This window comes from Mus musculus, chromosome X, assembly GCF_000001635.26.
Source record: "Mus musculus strain C57BL/6J chromosome X, GRCm38.p6 C57BL/6J".
Taxonomy (NCBI): Eukaryota; Metazoa; Chordata; class Mammalia; order Rodentia; family Muridae; genus Mus; species Mus musculus.
The window spans coordinates 152,761,451-152,781,879 of NC_000086.7; the positions used below are offsets into that span (position 1 = coordinate 152,761,451).

General features: G+C 42.8%; 1 protein-coding gene across 3 annotated transcripts in view; it reads right to left on the bottom strand.

Moving 5' to 3' along the window:
* Positions 1–9,338, bottom strand: part of Shroom2 (shroom family member 2) — a 161,280-nt gene extending 151,942 nt beyond the window's left edge. For 2 of the 3 annotated variants that reach the window (NM_001290684.1, NM_172441.3), the window contains exon 1: positions 7,836–8,036. In NM_001290684.1, the coding sequence (NP_001277613.1) occupies positions 7,836–8,000 (165 nt within the window). In that variant the 5' untranslated portion in view covers positions 8,001–8,036. Of the gene's footprint in view, positions 1–7,835 lie in introns of all 3 variants that reach the window. The other variant, XM_006528683.4, reaches the window with a different exon arrangement.
* Positions 9,339–20,429: the final 11,091 nt, after the last annotated feature.

The following is a 20,429-nucleotide window of genomic DNA, read 5'->3' on the forward strand; positions in this document are numbered from 1 at the left end:
TTAATACCAAAGAGCTATTTCCATAAACATAAAAACAAATCTGGGATGGGAATCTTATTTGCCTTATTTGTATTTTGCTTGTTTATTTTGATTTCTGGTTGTGTTTTGGTTTGTATGTCTGGTTTTATGTTTTATTTTTGTTTGTTTAAGAGAGAAAACATAAAGGTGGGTGGGTAGAGGGGTGGGAAGGAACTGGGAGGAGTTGGAGATTGGGGGGGGGGAAACATAATCAAAATATACTATATGAAAAATATTTTTCAGTATAAAAAGAAAGCTGCCGGGCGTGGTGGTGCACGCCTTTGATCCCAGCACTTGGGAGGCAGAGACAGGTGGATTTCTGAGTTCGAGACCAGCCTAGTCTACAGAGTGACTTCCAGGACAGCCAGGGCTACACAGAGAAACCCTGTCTCAAAAAACCAAACCAAAAAAAGAAAGCTGAGTCTTATCTTCAGGGACCACCAATTCCCCTCACTCCTCATCCAGCTGTATGTTTTAAAGTCCTAATAGAACTCTTTCAGAATCCTCCTGTGGGTTAAAATTCTCAGCACACATATATCAAAAGAGCCTAATCTTCCAAATACTGTACAATTTCTCCTATAAGGCCTTGGCCCCACACCTTTCTAGTGTCTGAAAGTAAAAGATGGCCTGAATAAAAAGCCCATTCAGCCTTTATACCCTGAAATTATCTTGTTGAATGTTTCCTCCTTGCCTGGCATGCAAAGAAAACAGACCCCAGGACTTTTCCTCCTTTGCTTCTAAGAGCTGGGCCATAAATCCAAGCCTATTTGCATGCTGACACAAAACAACTTCTGCAAGGAAATAATTCCAAAATGCATTTTAAAAAGTCCTCCTAAGTAAAGAACTATGAAATACACAAGTAAAAAAAAAACAGAAAAAACAAAAGACTATCTCATTATGTCCAAGTGAAAACTACTATTTATTATTCAACATGTAGCTCTTAGGCAAACTAGCTTTCTACCTTTATTATTTTCCCAAGAGATAAATGTTAGGACATGTTAAGCAATACTCCTACCTCAGCCAGGAAGACCGAATTCAGCACAATACAGAAGTGTGGGGCATAGCTCAGGTTTATAGTTTTTTGTAATGGTGGAAGCCTCTGGATTTATAGGTGTGAGTCACATACTCTAGTGCCTCCCATAGAGAGAATCCTCCGTGATTTGAAGCTGAAAGCCTCCAGCTATAAGACCTTGGACTACATCTTTAGACATTGTGCCTGGCTCCCCACCCCCTGTGCCTAAAACATCTCTGAAGGAACAAGGATTAGAATTCCACAAGGCCAAGTTAATTTGCAAGCTGGAAGGGGTAATAAAGATATATTTGAAAGCCAGTTGGCAAGGCAAGTCTCCCAAGTGAAAAGGCCTTTCAGCACAGGAAAGAAAACTTACCTAGTGTTTTTAACCAGACTCTGAATTTTCACGACAAATATATCTTTAGAATTACACTCATCCTAATAACTGCAAATCCTGCTGTGACTGCCACTGCATAGAGACAGGGTTTTACCATTCTGAGGACTTATAGAACCTTAGCACCCTAGTGTGAGGAGGTGGGGGTGGGGAGGTGACCCAAGCTCTCTCAAACACTAACAGAGTAGTAGTTTGGCCTGCTGTGAACTGTGTGGCACACAGAAGTGAACCAAGATCCAGACAGAAGTTCACATTTATCTTTCCACTGCTAAATTCAATGAGTCCCACTTTCAAAACTTCAACTAGAACTTCATGCCTTTAAAAAGCTCTGGATCTACAGCCAGCAACCCCACCGCCACCAGCACCACCAAAACAAAAAACAAACAAAAACAAAAAACAAAAACCCCTTAAGCATAGTAGCACACTCATAATCTCAGCACTCAGACTCAAGTAATTTGACACAGATTTCCAGGCCAGCTTGGTGATCAAATCAAAATCAAATGTAGGGGGTAGGGATGGGACTCATATGGTAGAGTACCTCATTGTCTCTCAAAATCCCTAGCACCGTACCCCATAGCTGTGGAGGCATAGAACTGTAAAAGATTTAGCTGGAGCCAAGAGGACAAGAAGTTTAAGTCATCCTTCTCTGTATACCAAGTTTGAGGCCCACCTGGGCTCTATGGAGCCTCTCAATAATGAGGTCTGGAAAGATGACTCAAGTGAGCCCCAGCTGCTCTTGCAGAGAATTCAGGTTCAGTTCCCAGTACCCACATGGTAGCTCACAACCTTCTGTAATTCTCGATCCAATCTATCTTCTGGCCTCTGTGGACACTGTATTCTGTGCACTTACATGCAGGCAAAACACTTATGTAAATAAAATAAAAATAAAACTTAAAAAAAGAACCTGCAAAGCCGGGTGTGGTGGCGCACTCCTTTGATCCCAGCACTTGGGAGGCAGAGGCAGGCGGATTTCTGAGTTCGAGGCCATCCTGGTCTACAAAGTGAGTTCCAGAACAGTCAGAGCTATACAAAGAAACCCTGTCTCAAAAAAACAAACAAAACAAACAAACAAAAAAAAATCAACAACACAAAAGGGTACAAGGGACAACCATTGGGCTACTGTTTTAACGTCTCTGGTCTCAGGCCACCATGACCTTAACTCCACACAGCCTCTAAACTCCTTTCTCAATCGCTAAGGTATTATTGTTACACAGTAGACCTCACACACATACCCATCACCAACTGCTTGTCCTGGTCCATAAAACACTTCCAAGTATCCTATACCACTGTAGTGCACATACACAAACACGCACATCAAGAATGTTGTATTTCCCAAAGACAATTTGAAAACTAGGTTTTCAAAGGAGCTTGCCAGGAAGGTCAAGCTAGCCCAGGCCCTGATGAATGTGTTCTTAGCAATTTCTGGCATTCTTAAGGGGGGAAGGAGGGCTTTAATAAAAGATGAATAGCCAGTGCTTCATTCCTTCTTCCGTGATAAACATTCCTGAGGTTGCAGGGGGCCTCCTGATACCCAGCTGGCAGATGCAACTCTCCAGTAGGTGACATCATAGAAATGAGCTTGCTCTTCTCCCCCACTGAAATTCTCAGTGGCTAAATTGAAAGAGGAAACAAGTAACACCAGCAAGACTTGCCTAGGAATGTCACTCAGTGGTAGAGCACTTGCAAAGCCCTGTTTCCATAATTTAGGGGAGAAAAAGGCAGGGGTGGGGGTGGGGGCAGGGGGAACAACAACAACCCAATGGCTCACCTCACTTACAAATCACCACCAACTAAATAGAAAATTAACTGTGTGATATTCCAGTGCCCTGAGAATTTCTGAACACATGAATACTCTCAAAGAGTATTACCAAGTCATGACACCTTAGAAACTGCAAGTTGTTCCTGTTTTTCCTACAATATCAGAATGAAAAAATGAAGTTTAATGTGTTTTCATTTTTTTTTTTTAGTGAAGGAGACACATACACACACACACGTTTTGCTTGTTTGTTTGCTAATGGTAGAAAAAATTCAAGCTGCAATGTTATAAATATACTCAGAAGTTATGACTCCTAACGCTATCCTTCAGCAGAGGTCTTGTTGAGTTTCAGGCCTGTATCTGAAATTCTACAAAGGCTCTTACTTTTTTTTCAGGGAAAGTTAACATCCTTTAACTTCAAACCGGCTCCTGAGAAAACTCAGACCTTCTCCAACATCTATTTTGATTGCCCATGAAGCACACAGTTCTGGGGAGTCTCTGCTCTGTTTCCTTTCTCCAACTACAAAAATGCAGATGAAGCAAGTCCTTGTTTGCATTTTACTGTGTAAATAAAGCCTTTTCTCAAAGCCAAGAGCTCATCTCAAAAAGAAAAACAGACCTACATGAAAACACTGGAAACGCCAAGTGCCTTCAAACACACCACCAAAAGGCCACTATTTTAAAAAATAAAAAATAAAAATCCAGTCTTTAAAAGAAAAAGTGACACACTAGGAGCCTAATAAATGATTTATAACTGTAGATTGGGGGCATGTGGCAATGTCTGGAAACATTCAGACTGTCATACCTGGAGACATGTGCCAATGGCCTTCAGTAGGTAGAAGCCAAAGAAGCAGCTAAATGGACTACAGTGCATAGAAAAGACCCCACAACAGAATATCAATGGTGCCAAGATGGAAAAACTGTCACCCTACAGATGGCATCGAGTTACTCAGTATAAATAACACAGCAAGGGAGTTCAGTCACAAGCAGATAGTATCTGCTGGACAGGAAGCAAGACAGATCCTCACAATCAGAGTCTGACTTTCAAGGTCCTATGCAGAACTTGCCATGTCTGTGACCTCAGAGTCCACCATTTTACCCTCACTTGGTCATAGCTGTCAATCCACAAAATGGGCCAATAAGAATTCTTCAGTTAAAAACCAGGACTAAATCAGCCTGGTTTTTACCATCTCTTCTAGTTTTGTTTTGTCCTGTGATGTTGAAGATCATACTCTGCATCTTGTATAGCTACACACATCTCCAGCCCTTCCCAGTTCTAAGATATGTGCTCATAAGATCTTCAAATGATAGTCACATTATTATCAAAAGAATGTGTCCTCTTAAATTAGATCAAGCTACTCCCAAATCAGTATCAGCTAAACAGAAAATTATTAATAAACAGAATTAAAATAACGAATATATAATATAAATATAAAAATAATATAGTTCTAATTAACAGAAAAACAGAAAGCTCTTGTGGTATACCAAGGATCCAACATTAACTATTGCATAGATTTTTTTAAATGGAAAAAGGACTATCAGAAAAACATATTTAATATGCTTCAATACAATAACATTTCAATAGCTACTAGAAAAGTAAAAATTTAGATTAAATTCCAGGTGACAATTTTCCACTAGTAACTACAGAGCAGTCTATTTCTAACTTTAATTGGCTGTAAACAAAAATGTTTCCTTCATCCTTTTTTGAGATTGAATTTCACATGTATAAATGTTTGTCTGAATGTATATCTGCTCCACTGTTTGTGGAGGCCAGAAGGTGTCAGATCCTCTAGGACTGGAGTTACCGAAGTCGTAAGTCACCATGTGAGTGCTTGAAATTGCATGTGAGTCCTCTGGAAAAACCACCAATGTTCTTAACCACTGAGCTATCTCTCTCCCGAGCCCTTTGTCATTTTTAAATAATATGGCAAATAATTACCAGATTTCATGCTGTAAGCAAACAGCACTGATAATGGTTTTGTTTTTACTTTTACTGTATGTGTACCATGGTGTTCATGTGGCTTCCAGAAACCAAACTCAGGTCATCAGGCTTAGTGCCTTTAAAAGGGAGTTGAGTCACCTTGCTGGGCCTATGTACTAATATTCTTAATAGTAAAGAACTGACAAGTAGATGAAATACTGTTAATTCTACACAATAGAACATGTGGTAAAAGTCCATGCATGTGCACACAGGAGCAACAGTACATGAATGTCTATGTGTACATGGAAATACAAAAACCCCAAGTTGTTCTGAGTCCCATTCATCCTAAGCAACAAACCTATAAATTTTCAGTTATAATGAAATGTGAAAATTATGCATAGGTGAGAATATAGCTCAGTAGTTCAGCTTAGCATGGCTGAGTTTGACCAGCACCTACTTCCATTTCTAAAAAGCTGAGAGCGAGCCAGGACTATCTGATATAAAAGAGCACAAAAATCCCTCTAGCAAATCTTTCCATTTAAAATAACCTCCAACTTTCGTTTTTGTTTTGTTTGTTTGTTTGGTTGGTTGGTTGGTTTTTCGAGACAGGGCTTCTCTGTATAGCCCTGGCTGTCCTGGAAGTCACTCTGTACACCAGGCTGGCCTCGAACTCAGAAATCCGCCTGCCTCTGCCTCCCAAGTGCTGGGATTAAAGGCATGTGCCACCATGCCCGGCTAACCTCCACCTTTCTTATACAGTGAAAGCCCAAATGCTAGGGCCTAGAGAGATGGCTCAGTGCTTAAGAATACTTGTTGCAGAGGAGACACACACACACACATATATGCATGTATATATATATATATATATATATATATATATATATATATATATATATACACACATACTGTTTTAAAAATCCTAAAATTTTAGCCGGGTATATATATATATATATATAAAATATCAAAAGAGTGCCTCAGAGGAGGAAAAAGAAGAAACAAACAACACAAACAACAGCTGAAAAAAAAAGTGAAGCGTGAAAGAACTGAGAGATGTACCTGATACATTTTTAACTACATCAGAAATGACCTCGAAAACCTTTATTAAAAGGCACAGAGGAACATTGGCTGCTCTTCTAGAGGACCCAGGTTCAATTCCTAGCACTCATCCATGCGGCAGTGCAGAACTGTCTGCAACTCCAGTTCCAGGGGATCTGACACCGTCACACAGACATATATATGCAGGCAAAACACAATGCACAAGAAACACCAGTAAGTATTTGTTTAGAGCCACAGATGAGATTCTCTGTGGTAGTACAGCCCTGTAATACTAGCACTCGGGTGGCTGGGGGGGGGGGGCTGCAACTTTAAGGCAAGCTAGTGAAACTTAGTGAGCCATTGTCTCAAAAATAAAAATAAAAATAAAAATAAAAATAAAAATAAGGGCTGTAGATAGCTCAGTGAGAGAAGAGTACTTGCCTAGTACTGCCAAGGCCGACTTCAATCCTAGCACTGAAAAGAAAAAAGGGGAGTGAGTGTATCAGACTCGGACTTGGTATAAAGCTCAGTGGTACAGAACTTTCCTCGCATGTGGAATGCCCTGGGGCTTGGATTCCCTGGAATGGCACAATCAAACAAAAAAGAATCCACTTTGATATAAAAGATTACATGGTGGCTAATTTTGTAACAGGGTGAGGGGTGATTGATCGATTTGAGGTCTTTTGCTGTTTGAATGCCGCCAACACCACACCACTTTTCAAAGTCAAGACCAGTGGAGCCACCTAATTCTTCACGCTTTTAATCCGGGTGGGAAGATAAGGAAATTTGTAAGTCATTTTCACACCTTCAAACACCTCTAAGGAGCCAGGAATATTTGCATTTTAAAGGAGACTTTGTCCTTAGGACTGGTAAGACTCAACTCTGCTTAGAGAACAGGGCCCTAGTTTCTTTTAACCAGAACACCTGAGAGATTGGCTTGTTGTTTATTTATACAAGTTTATACATGTTTAGTTGGTAAGTATCAGGATAGATTGCATTTTAAGAGAATACCAATTCTAAAGCAACCTACACACACACTCACACGCGTTAATTCCAAGTAAGATCTCTTTTCTTACTATCAGAACTCAAATTCTACTTTAAAAGCACTCTGAAAAAGTTTCATTAAGTGTTGGTAGATATCCAGAGCGCGTGGATGTAGGACAGGAAGCCGAAAGTCAGCAAATATTGATGAGCTCCTGGGAATCGTGAAACTGCCTGGCAGCAGCTTCTAGTAGGGAGTTTCAGACTGAAAACCGGTACAGATCAAAAGGGTGACAACCAGGGGCCCTAAACAAGCAAACAAAAGTTGGGAAAGCTGTACCCACTCCCTGGTTCCTGGGAATTTTTTTTCCCTTCATTTCATGGCAGCCTCGCAGGTGTAGGTCCACCGCTGGACAGGCCAGGAGTTACAGGGGACTGCCAGGCCCTTTCCCAGAGGGGGAGGGGAAGGAGACCCGGAACAGGAGCCATTGAAACTACCAGCAATGTTGGGAGCCGCCCGAGGGCGGCTAGGATGGAGCCGGAACCACACACCTATGGCTGAACAGAACCCAGCACCCACAGGTGACTCCCAACAGACGCGTCCCAGAAAACGAGGCCGCGAACCGGACGTCCCATCCAGCGCCCTGAAACCCCGACCAGCCTTCTGGGTCCGGACTATCTCAGGACTGTCACGGGGCAGACCCCGGGGTAGCCTTACCTTGGTGATGACCAGAGGCTCGCCATGCTCGCGGCCGCCCTTCAAGGTGAAGCCCCAAGGGGCGCCGCCGCTCAGCTGCACCTCCACCAGGCGGACGCCGTCGGTCGCCGGCGCCTCAGCTTCGGCCAGGCGCTCGGGCCGTGCACGGGGCTCGGCGCCCTCCATGACGCGGGGCGCTCAGCCCCTCCACACTCAGCCCTTCCACCCGCTAATGCCCACGCCCATGCACTCCGGGAAGCACGAACCGGCCCACCACCTAGGAGCCTCCAGGCGGCTGGGCCGCCGCCGCCACTACAGTAGCCGCCGGCCACCGCTGAACTTGCTTTGCAACTTGGAAAGCGCTACGCGGGCCGGACCAGGAGGGAGCGCGGAAAAGGGCGCGGGGAGGGGAACGGGGAGGGGGCGGAGCAGGCGCGCTCCTCTTCAGCATGGGCAGGGGAGAGGGAGGGGCCGGCTCCCGGGGGCGCGCACACGGGGTTTTCGCACTGACTGCGCTAGAGGTCCAAAGGGGTTTCTCTAGTGCGCTCAGCCGCTAGGGGTTAAGGCGCGCTCTCCGAGACCAGCGAAACCTGCCCGAACTGGACCTGGTCAGGCGTGAGGTCGCACGCACGGTCCCTCCCGCCCAGCTCTAGAGGCGCCGATGGGCTCGGGGAGGGTTGGGCGCCACCGGGGAAAGCCCTTGCAACAGGTGAGGTGGCGGAAGTGTCCAAACCGGACTAGGCGGGACCTGGAGGCGATCGGGAACCGAGTAGCTGCAGGCCAGCCCCTTCCAACTGGGAGCGGAATCGACCCAGCGCCTCCTCCTTTGAGCCAGTGAACCGCAAGTGCACAGGTGAAGCTCTGGCATTCCCGCTGTCCTGTATGGCCGCACCTTTGCTCCAGCGCCAAGACTCTGGAAAAGCTGTTCCGAAAACCATTAGCACACCAGAATGCCTGACCCCGGGCCACTCGCAGGCACATCCCAAAACTCTGGCCCTGAGGTTAATGCTGCGGGCAATTCCTTGCAGCAAAGGGACTCTGGACCTGATCTGTTGAGGGCCTTCTCATTCTTGCAAATTCCTTTCTGTAGTACCAGCAGGCAAACATAATAAATGCCATCCACCCAGCTGGCACTTTTGTCACAATTTAATAGGCCTTTCTTCCATCCAATTCCTACCCTTTATGTTCATAAAATTGTACCTCAAGTTGGGAGGCAGTTGCCCTCATGTATGTCTGAGCAGCCTGTGTGTGCCAGACAAGAAGCCAAAAAAGGGCAGACATCAGACCCCCTGTGAGTGCTTCACCGTGTGGGTGCTGGGAACCAAACCCAGCTGAGCTACAACCCCTTGCCACAAGTTCTTAAAATGTGTTCTGCGTTTATATCTCTAAAAAGGAGGAACTATCTGTTTGAAGTTAATGAAAGTTTGCCACTCTTTACGTTTTTATTTTATTAGTTTTAGAAATTATCTCAAAATCTGTGTAGCCACAGATGACTGAATTCCTTTCTATTCTCCTGCCTGCATCTCCCCAAGTGCTGTGATTCCAGGTATGAGTCACCATGCCTATTCATACTTTGCTGCTTTTCCATTTCCATGAAACGAGCCCACCTTAGAAATGTATACACTGATAGGAGTTTACACGTTTTACAGAGGGGAAAAGTTTTTTTTTTCCATTAATGTTTGTATTGTAGCTGGAGGCGGTTCCTGTTTCCCCAAACAGTTCCATCCTAATACTTTTAGCACCTGATAGCACTGGGAGGTGAAAGCAAGGACAACCAAGAGAACACTGGACCAAGAACACCTTTAGGCTTGGCTGCTGTGAAGCCTGAATAGGGAAGCTCAACTCTAGTCAGTTTGTTCAAACAGACCAGATGCATCACACAACAGAGACAGAGTGTCTTGGTTACTTTTTTGTTTGTTTGTTTGTTTTCTTTTTCTTTCTATTATTTCTTGTTGCTAGTGGGGTTTTTTTTGTTTACTTGTTTTGTTGTTTTTTTTGGGGGGGGGTTCTTTTTTTGAGAAAGGATTTTTCTGTGTAACTTTGGCTGTCCAAACTTGCTCTGTAGACCATCCATCCAAGTTTTGTGGTGGTATCGAAGTTGACCACACCTGTCCTTGCTCTCATCACACCTAGACTTCTATTTCTTGGGTATCTTGTGAAAATATCAAAATCTTGAAAGAGGTGACAGGGCCAGTGAGTTAGCCCAGCAATTGCTTGTCACTCAAGCCTGACAACGTAAGTTCAACCCCTGGAACCCATTTAATGGTGGAAGAAGGTAAGAAACACTCTCACAAAATTCTATGTGTGTGCATGCACAAATACCACAACACACACATGCAAATCAATAAAGTTCTTAAAATTTGTATTTATTTATTGTCTGGATATGAGTGTTTTGCTTGCAGGCAGGTCTATGCACCACATGTATTCCTGATGCATGTGGAGGCCAGAAGAAGAAGATATCAAATCCCCCTAAGACTAGAGGTATAAACAGATGGAATATGCTGGTAGGTGCTGGAATTTGAACCCAAGTCCTCTAGCCAGTGCTTTGGAAGAGCAATCAGTGCTCTTAGTAGCTGAGCCATCTCTCTGGCCCCACAGAAAATAAAAACATAAAAACTTTCTGATAACTTTCTGATAAAACTCTAGTTTTATCAGACTTGTACACTTCTGGTAGTAGCATCTCCCCCTCCCCCTCACCACACCTAGGACACACAATCTGACTGGGATTCCTAAAGTTACGATGTATTAGTTGATATATTCAGTTTCCCTTGGGAAGGCAGAGATATATTTTGTTCCTGGCTTCTTGCTCCTTGAGTTGAGTATTCAACTTCTTTACTCAAGAAGGCAAGCATATTCTGCTGGTGATGACCTAGAAGCCTCTACATCCATGGATGCAAGAGCTAAAGGTGTCTGTTTCATTTCCATAATCTGGCATTTATTTTCTTTGAGAGAAAAGAGGTGAAATCCTAGGTAATTATGTATAATTTGCTTTGTCCATAGGAATGGATAAATAACCAACTTTCATGCTTTAATCAATAACTAATCTATATGAAAATGTGATGATTGTTAACATTCTGTCTAAGCTCCGCCCCACAGTTACCTAGCAACAGCCAGGTATGCTTGACTCACTATAAAAGGGGCTGCTTGCCCCTGCCTCACTCTCTTGGTCTCTTGTTTCTCTCTTGCTCTTTCTCTGCTTCCCTTCCCTCCTTCTTCCCCATTCCCTTCTCCCCCCTCTCTCTCCACATGCTCATGACTGGCCTCTACTCCTCTACTTCTCTACTCTCTTTGTCTGCCTTTCTCTGCCTCTACTACCTTCTTAACTCCCCTCCCCATGCCCTGAATAAACTCTATTCTATACTATTCTGTCGTATGGCTGGTCCCTCAGGGGGAAGGGATGCCTTGGCATGGGCCCGCTGAGACATCCCCTTCCTCCATACCTCACCAAACCTCCATAGAACATATCTCTCCTCTCTTTATCTTTTTATAGACACGTCAATAATGGAGCTGGAATGGACCTTAGTATTTTCCTAGCAAGTGAATTATGTCGGGGTCAGTCACCAACACTGAAAGAAAATGTTGCCTTACTCTGGGTTTCTACAAGCTATTTTGTGAACATTAGAATTAATTTAGCTGCAGAGCTACCAGTGATAAAGCTACATGCTAAATGCCTGCTTCTGCCCAATCAGATGGCAGAAGGATTTCACACAAGATCTTATTAGTTGCAGTATTTATAGATCTTTCTTTGTAGAGCGATGTGCAGGGAATAGAGGGGGTCCATCTAGTCTGTTTGTGACAAGCACCATTCTGTACTTCACATGTCATAAATTCATTTGTTTTGCATAATTAATATACATTAATAAAAATGTTATGCTTTCAAAATAGCTAATCTTTATGAAATGAAGCTCAGTTATTTTAGGCTTGTCTTCTAACAAAGGAGATTTATACTCAAGATGTTTTTTGAGATCAGAATGCCACAGTTTTTTAGATTTATTTATTTAATATGCAGTGTTCTCCATTCATATATGCCTGCACACAAGAAGGGACCAGATTTCATTATAGGCGATTATGAGCAACCATATGGTTGCTAAGAATTGAACTCAAGACCTCTGGAAGAGCAGCCTCTGAGCCATCTCTCCAGTCCAAATGGCACATTTTTTACACAAACCGTTCAATTTAGTGGTAAAATGGCAAATATGGCTACATTATCCACACAAATTTCTAGTATAGTATTATTTCAGAGAGTGGCCAGAAAGATGGCTCAGTCGTTAAGAGTATTTTATTTTATTTTATTTTGGTTTTTTTCAAAACAGGGTTTCTCTGTATAGCCCTGGCTGTCCTGGAACTCACTTTGTAGACCAGGCTGGCCTCAAACTCAGAAATCCACCTGTCTCTGCCTCCCCAGTGCTGGGATCAAAGGCCCGGCAAGAGTATTTTTTTAAGATTTATTTATTATTATATGTAAGTACACTAGCTGTCTTCAGACACTCCAGAAGAGGGCATCAGATCTCATTACAGATGGTTGTAAGCTACCATGTGGTTGCTGGGATTTGAACTCAGGACCTTTGTAAGACCAGTTTGTGCTCTTAACCGCTGAGCTGAGCCATCTCTTCAGCCCCAAGGATTTTCTTTCCTTTCTTCCTTTCTTCCTTCCTTTCTTCCTTCCTTCCTTCCTTTCTTTCTTTCTTTCTTTCTTTCTTTCTTTCTTTCTTGTTGTTATTATTATTATTGTTGTTATTATTATTATTATTTTGGTTTGGTTTTCTGAGACAGGCTTTCTCTGTATTGGCCAGGCTGTCCTGGAACTCACTCTGTAGAACAAGCTGGTCTTGAACTCAGAAATCCACCTGCCTCTGCCTCCCAAGTGCTGGGATTAAAGTCATGTGCTACCATTGCCTGTTGTTTTTCCAAAGAACTAAGACTAGCCGGGCGTGGTGGCACACGCCTTAATTCCAGCACTCGGGAAGCAGAGGCAGGCGGATTTCTGAGTTCGAGGCCAGCCTGGTCTACAGAGTGATTTCCAGGGCCGCCAGGGCTACACAGAGAAACCCTGTCTCGAAAAAAACAAAACAAAAACAAACAAATGAACAAAAACAACAAACAAACAAAAACCCAAAGAACTAGGACTTAGTTCCTACATGATGGCTGACAACCATCTCTAACTACTTCGAAGGGAGCCAATACCCATTCCTGACCTCCTCAGCCACCTGGCATGTACATAGTACACAGTACATTTAGGCAAACACATTCACATAATATAAAATTAATCTAGTAAGGCAAGGGGGCTGAAAATGCAAGTCAATGGTAGAAAACATGATACTTTAATACCAAAATAAAACAAACAAACACCCCTAAGGAACAAAACGGATAAAAGGCAATACTATTTTCCCCTTAATATACCATATTCCTATGAATTCAGACAGGAAAACTGTCACAATTAGAAAGTAAGAGGGTGGTTAAAGAAAGACTTCCACAACATGAAGCTATCCTTTTTGCCATTGTCACCTTACTCCAGTGTTCTACTAGCTATTGTTGCAAACACTGGAATTAACTTAGCTGCAGATCTGCCGGTGGTAAAACAAAATGATAAATACTCCCTCATCTACCCAATCAGATCTTGAAAGGCTTTCACATAGAATCATGTTAGTTGTAATATTTATGGATCTCTGTAGAGAACTATGCAGTGATCTGAAGAGGGTCCATGTAGCCTGTCTATATAACCAGGGTACTTCACATTTCACATTTAGAGTTTGTATACTGGGCCCAGCATTGTGTTGAAATAGAAAGCCTCCACAAGGAAAAACTATCTTCACAGAGTACCTGATGGTATGTCAGACACATGGTACACAAGTCCTCTTAACAAACATGTGAATATATCTGTCACCCCAGTGTACAAATGAAAACATTAAGACCCAGAGAGTTGTTTTAACTTACTTTGGTCAGAGCACCCATGCCTCTTCTGAAAGACATGTTTTTCTCAAGCGAACATAAGGCTTTCCTAGTGCCAGCATTCAGTAGTCTCATTAGACAGGTTTCTCTGGGTGGGTATGTTTATTCCTAAACATTCATGGGACACTAGGTGACCCTTAGAGATCTCCTGCAATTCTGTATCATTTAGGATATGGTCTGTTGATGACATAGGGTCTTCCAATATAACCCAAATCTCCCTGGAGCTTACCATGTGACCCAGGATTGAAAGAACCCCAAAGGGAGGCCCTCACTCAAGTCTTGGGATAATAGCGAACCCCAAAGAACTCACGAGAGACCAAGCTTGATGCAAACCACATGAGGCTTTATTGGGGAAAGCCAAAGCTCTGGGGACGACTCATATCCCACGCAGGGGTAGAAGAGTCACCCCCGAAGGAAAAGAGGTCCCAGTTTTTATAGGCCCTCAGGGGGGAAAGGAGAAGGAGGGAGTAGGGGATTTCCCGATCTAAACAATATCTATTCTAAAATGATTTCTCAAGAAATGGGTATGGGAGGGGTACAAGGAAAGAGTCTGGTGCAGGTGCAGCAACTCAGGATTGGCCCAGCTGTGGTTGCTGGGGAGATTTTCCGACTCTTCCCCAGCAACCAATATCATAAACACCTGACAATGGGCTTCATCAGTGGGCACACACATGGGTTCAAGGAACGGTCAAAACATTGGCAGACACACGGGTTCAAGGAGTGGCCAGAGCATTGTGCACCTCTATTTTTCTAAATCAGTGAAGCTAGTTCTGCTAACAATGAAATCTATTTTGCCGATTTCAAGGCTTCTGTGACCTTTTACATTCTGTCAGGATCTTTCAGGATGTTCTAGAAATCATGAACCTCTTGTTTCAGTCTCTATGGTGGCATGTTCTTTAATATGTCACATATGTGAGTCAGATTGGTTGCCAAGCCCCTGAGGTGAGTCAGGAAGGTGAGGCAGGAGGATCATTTGAGCCCAGAAATTTATGACAACCTAGGCAGTATGAAGCCATAGATCTTTTGTTTAAAAAAGCATATGAGTTACATGAATTTTTTTCATAATCACAACTGACAGGCTGCCTGTCTTGCAACTAGGAAAAAGTAAATGGAAGATGGGGACAGTGGTACATTCTTTTTTGTTTGTTTGTTTTGGTTTGGTTTTTTTGTTGGTTTTTTTTTTTTCCAAGACAGGGTTTCTCTGTGTAGTCCTGGCTGTCCTGAAAGTCACTCTGTAGACCAAGCTGGCCTCGAACTCAGAAATCTGCCTACCTCTGCCTCCCGAGTACTGGGATTAAAGGCGTGTGCCACCATGCCCAGCACAGTGGCATGTTTTTATAATCCCAGTACTCCAGATGTGGCAGCAGAAGGATACAGAGTTTGAGGTCAATCTGGACTACATACTGAGTTCCAGGCCAGTTTGAGCTAATATTGACACTATTTAAAAAAAAAAGCTCACAAATTTTAAAAATAAGTGGATATGCTGGACAGAATTCATGGGGCAGAAGGAGGCAGATCTCTTGAGTTCGAGGTCAGCCTGGTCCACATCACAAGATCCAAGACATCCAGGACTACAAAGAAACACAAAATAGAGCTTTTATTTCATCCATTACCCACTTTTGTTTTATTATTTGTTTCTTGGTTTCTTGAAAGAAGGTCTTATTTAGCTTATGCTGGCCCCAAACATCTCGGAGATCCGCAGTAAGTGTAGGGTTTTGTCAGGTGAGGACTCGGAATAAAGGATACCCATTGACAAAAATGTCCTTCAAGAAAAAGTAGAGAAGCTTCAGGAGTGGAAAATAGAAGTCTTTTAATGAGTACAGAAGTTCCCCAGCAATGTCAAAGTCAGATTGTTAAGCATTATCCATGTGCAAAGCAACACTCTAAAATAGTAGTCTACTCTGTGTAAGGATTCCATTTTCATGGTCTCAGTTACCATAAAAAACGAATACACATATATAATATTTTAAGAGAGCACAGTTACATTTCTTTCATTATTAACATTGTCATAATTGCATTTTATTATTAGCTGTTAGTCTTTTCTTATGATCTACTTTATAAGAATACTTTATCATAGGCATTCATGTATAAGGGAAAATAATCAGATTGGATTCTGGTGGTGTTTGTGGTTACAGATGGAGGGTTGTTTAGAGAGAAATTCAAATTTTTTTATAGATATTAGAAAGAGTTAAAAAAAAACACTATAAGAAATTCCATCCCCATTAACAATAGACTTTTTACTCTGGTGACATTGTTATCTTAGCTATGTGTGAAAAGTCCCTTCAATTATGAAACCATCTTAAGAAGAAGAATGGGGCTGCAGAGATGGCTCAGTGATTAAGAGGTCCTGAGTTCAATTCCCAGCAACCACATGGTAGCTCACAACCACCATGTAATGGGATCTGATGCCCTCTTCTGTTGTGTCTGAAGACAGTGACAGTGTACTCATATACATAAAATAAATAATTTATTTTTTTAATTAATTTATTTTTGAGACAGGGTTTCTCTGTATAGCCCTGGCTGTCCTGGAACTCACTTTGTAGACCAGGCTGGCCTCGAACTCAGAAATCCTCCTGCCTCTGCCTCCCAAGTGCTGGGATTAAAGGCATGTGCCACCACTGCCCAGCTATAAATAATTTTTTTAAAAAAAGAATAATAATGATACTGTTTAAGATCTGTTTTCAAAATCTCCTTGGTGGGAACAATTCTTAGACTGAGGAATCAGCTTCTAAATGGAATTTATCAGGGAGTGGGCAGTGCTACTGAGCTAATTGTCCTGCATCAACTGCTAACTCTCTATTGTGGCTCAAAACACTGGTCCAGGGAGTGGGTGGGTTGGGAAGCAGGGCAGGGTGAGAGTATAGGGGACTTTCAGGATAGTATTTGAAATGTAAATGAAGAAAATATCTAATAATAAAAAAAGAACATCTAAACACACACACACACACACACACACACACTGGTCCAGATGGAATCACATCTTTATGTCACTGCCTCATTAATCTCTTACTACCCTTACCACTCAGACTTCCACTGATGGGGCACCAATCTTTTGCCCCATCTTGAATTTGATATTGGTTATATAGGAAGTCATCTATGTGAATGGATGCAGACTGAGAATTATAGATAGCCTTATTAAAACCAGCAATTCCAATGCTAAAACAAACCCTGGATGGTTTTGCTGTTTCATTAAAGCCTAAACTATAAAAAATGATAATATGATTACATGATCCTAATAACTGATTACATGCCTGTGATCCCTGACCTCAGGAGGATGAGCCAAGAGTGTTGTTAAAGAGTTCCAGGCCAGCCTAGGCTACATATCTGGAGTATCTCTAAAAAGATATGAAAAGTGGCATAAACCTCCATCTGATAAAATGCAACATATGTCAATCATCTTTACTGAAGATTAGTTATTTATCCTTTTAATAGCACCCGAGCCTATAATGATGAAACCTGATACCCTTCTGTTAATAGCTATCTGTAGAAACTCTTCTATTTTCTGCCTGTTATGTCAGTGTCAGGTGTATGTATAGAGGTTGATTTTTGCCCAGAGCTCAGTGTCTGGAAAGGCAAAGAGACAGACAAAGGATGTGTATTCCTTGTCATTCCTAGTGACCTCATGTCAGTACTCGGGGGTCTCCGTGCAGATCATGAGGTCACAGGGTCCTCCTGTATGCCCTTTGTCATCCATACTACACGGAGCACCTGCAGCTGCTGCTGTCTCCATAAATAACCTTATATCAGGAGGCATCACTAGCCTGTGAGCACGCCTTTGATCCCAACACTCGGGAGGCAGAGGCAGGCGGATTTCTGAGTTCGAGGCCAGCCTGGTCTACAAAGTGAGTTCCAGGACAGCCAGAGCTACACAGAGAAACCCTGTCTCGAAAAACAAAACAAAAACAAAAACAAAACAAAACAAAACAAAAAAGCACAACTTGTTAATGAACCAGCACAAAGAATACTAAGGAGCTCCTTGGTATTTGGCCTCATGAGAGGCCAAATCTTTGTCTCTCAATGTCCAGACAGCCTGTTCAATTGCCCAGCTCCAAGATATGTCAAAGAGATGTTGCTAAAGGAGCTAAGACAGTGCACCAGAGAAAAAGAAAAATGAGATGGGCTGCTTTGGTTTGAGGTCACAGACTGCAAAAGGAGGAAGCAGAATCTAGATCCCACACCATCTGTCTTCAAGCTGCTCATGAGAAACAGAGTGGCCCTGGTTTTTATTCCCAGACATGAGCATCTGAACAGAAGCCCAAGGAAGAGATTTACCTGGGGACTTCTCACCAGCCTGGTGTTCATCCAGGCTGCTTCTGGTCTGCTCTGAAGTCCTTTCTTGACCCGGGGGACCTCAGGCCTTCTGGCTCAGCCTAAGGAGAGCTATCATCTTCCCTGTCTATCTAAGAGGATCTGTAAACTTCCTCATCTACACAAGGGGGGGGGGACTAAGATATTCTGCCTCTACTCAATGGATCCTATAACCTTCACCTTGCTCCTAAGGGGAACTGGTGACTTATATATACTGTATATATCACAGAGACTTAAACTTGAATAATAATATTTAATTACAGTTAAAATTTATAACTGAACATTTATACAGTACATGTATCAATTAACTATGAATTAAGTTATTAATAACATTGAGAACAATTTTGAAGTATAAGCAGCACAAGGGAATGCTAGGGCAGTGAGGCACAGGAGTGGGTAGGTGGGTAGGGGAGCACCCTCATAGAAGCAGGGAGAGGGGGAGGGGAATAGGAGGTCTGCAGAGAGGAGAAGGGGGGATAACATGTGAAACGTAAATAAATAAAAATAACCAATAAAAAAGAATCCTAATGTAGTGGTTAGATAGATGGCTCAGCAGTTAAGAGCACTTGCTGCTCTTCCACAGTACCCAGATTCAGTTTCCAGCACCCATGTTAGCTCACAACTGTGAGGAGCAGGTGTGGCAGCAGTCCCAAGATGGCGCCCAGGACTGCAGCCAAGTCTTATGACTTGCACCTGACTTCCTCATACACCTGAATATAAACCACGACCATCTTGAGAGCTGCGCAGCTGCACCATGATGCTGGCGGTGTAAACAAGTCCATATTTGGTGGAGACATGCCCCTGCCGCCCTGATTGGCTGAAGCTGTGTGCCTGGTGAGGTGGCATGGCCTGCTATGAGTGGATGGGGGCTGAGAGTATATAAGAGTGAGAGGCCCGGGGTTCGGGGGAGAAAAAGATGAAGCAAGAGAGATGAAGACTGGAGCTTGCTGAATAAACTGCTGTTAGAAGAATTGGTGGTTGTGTCGTTCTTGCTGGTTGAGAGCGGACGCAACACACAACCATCTGTAATAATCATCTGATGGATAAATACTCTCATCTGGCCTTAATGGGTGTGAAGCACACCTATGGTGTACATTCAGGCAAAACACCCATACACATAAAAAACAATCTCAATATAACAAATCAGTTATTTGTCTTAGCAGAATTGATATCATTTCACTGTATGCATTACATGAATAGTTTTTCTGACATAATGGGAGAGGTTAGAAACCCTGTGGATATTTTCTATACACTCTTTTCACCTGAAAACTCTCTGTTTATGGTTCAAGTGTGAAAATTGCCAGATTTCTCATCATTGTCAGAGAATACAGGCTTGACTGAAGTGGGACTTCTAAACGGGCACTGACCTAGCAGGTACATGGTGGGATTTAAGGAGTCCTGGAGTAAACCTTTTTGTTTTTAATTTTGAGATAAGGTCTCTTTGTGGCCCTATTAGTCAAGGAGCTCACTCTGTAGACCTAGCTGGCTTCAGACTCACAGAAATCTGCCTGCCTCTGCCTCCCAAGTGCTGGGATTAAAGGTGTACACCAATAAACCTGGCTAGAGTAAAACTAGAAGTAAACTAGACTAATCAGGAAGCTTTAAATTGGAAAATTTCCACCCCTCTGGTAATCTTGGTCCTGTTTCACCATTCATGCACATAGGTGTATCAGTTGGTCAAGGGTGGTAGCACACCATTTTAATACCACTACTCTGGATGTAGAGACAAATTGATTTATGTGGGTTCAGGGTTCAAGGTCAGTCTGGTATACAAAGTCAGACCCTGTCTCAAAAACATAAAGGTAAAACCCTCAAGTCTCTGTGTGTGTGTTTGTGTGTGTGTGTGTGTGTGTAAGTTGTTTTATTTGGTGTTTGCTTATTTGAGACAAGATCTCACTGTGTAGTGTTAGCTGGCATGGAACTCACTGTGTAGACCATGATAGATGTGAGGCTTGCCTTTGTCTCCAAAGTGCTGGAATTAAAGATGTCATTAATTTAAATGGAAGGTCTCTGTGGGCTTCCATGAGAAAGGGCCACAAAGGAAGATACTATTTCTTTCTTGGATGTATTCAGAGGAGCCAGGCTTAGTGGATAAACATCAGTAGGTTGCATCTCGGGCATCACATGAAGATGTCACAGACAGAAACAGGAACTGTCTGGTTAATGGGACATAGCTCTCCAGAGAGACCAGTTAAGAGAAAATGGGAGGTTAGGGGTTGCAGGTTTTGTAGAGGTAAGGTACAAGGAAGGCCTGGTGGATGGAGAAATTGCTACCCCTTTCCCACTTCTGGTGCTCCTCCCCCATCTCTCCCTCTGCATATCCAGCATTAGCCTCGTGAGACCTCGTGGCCTTTGAGG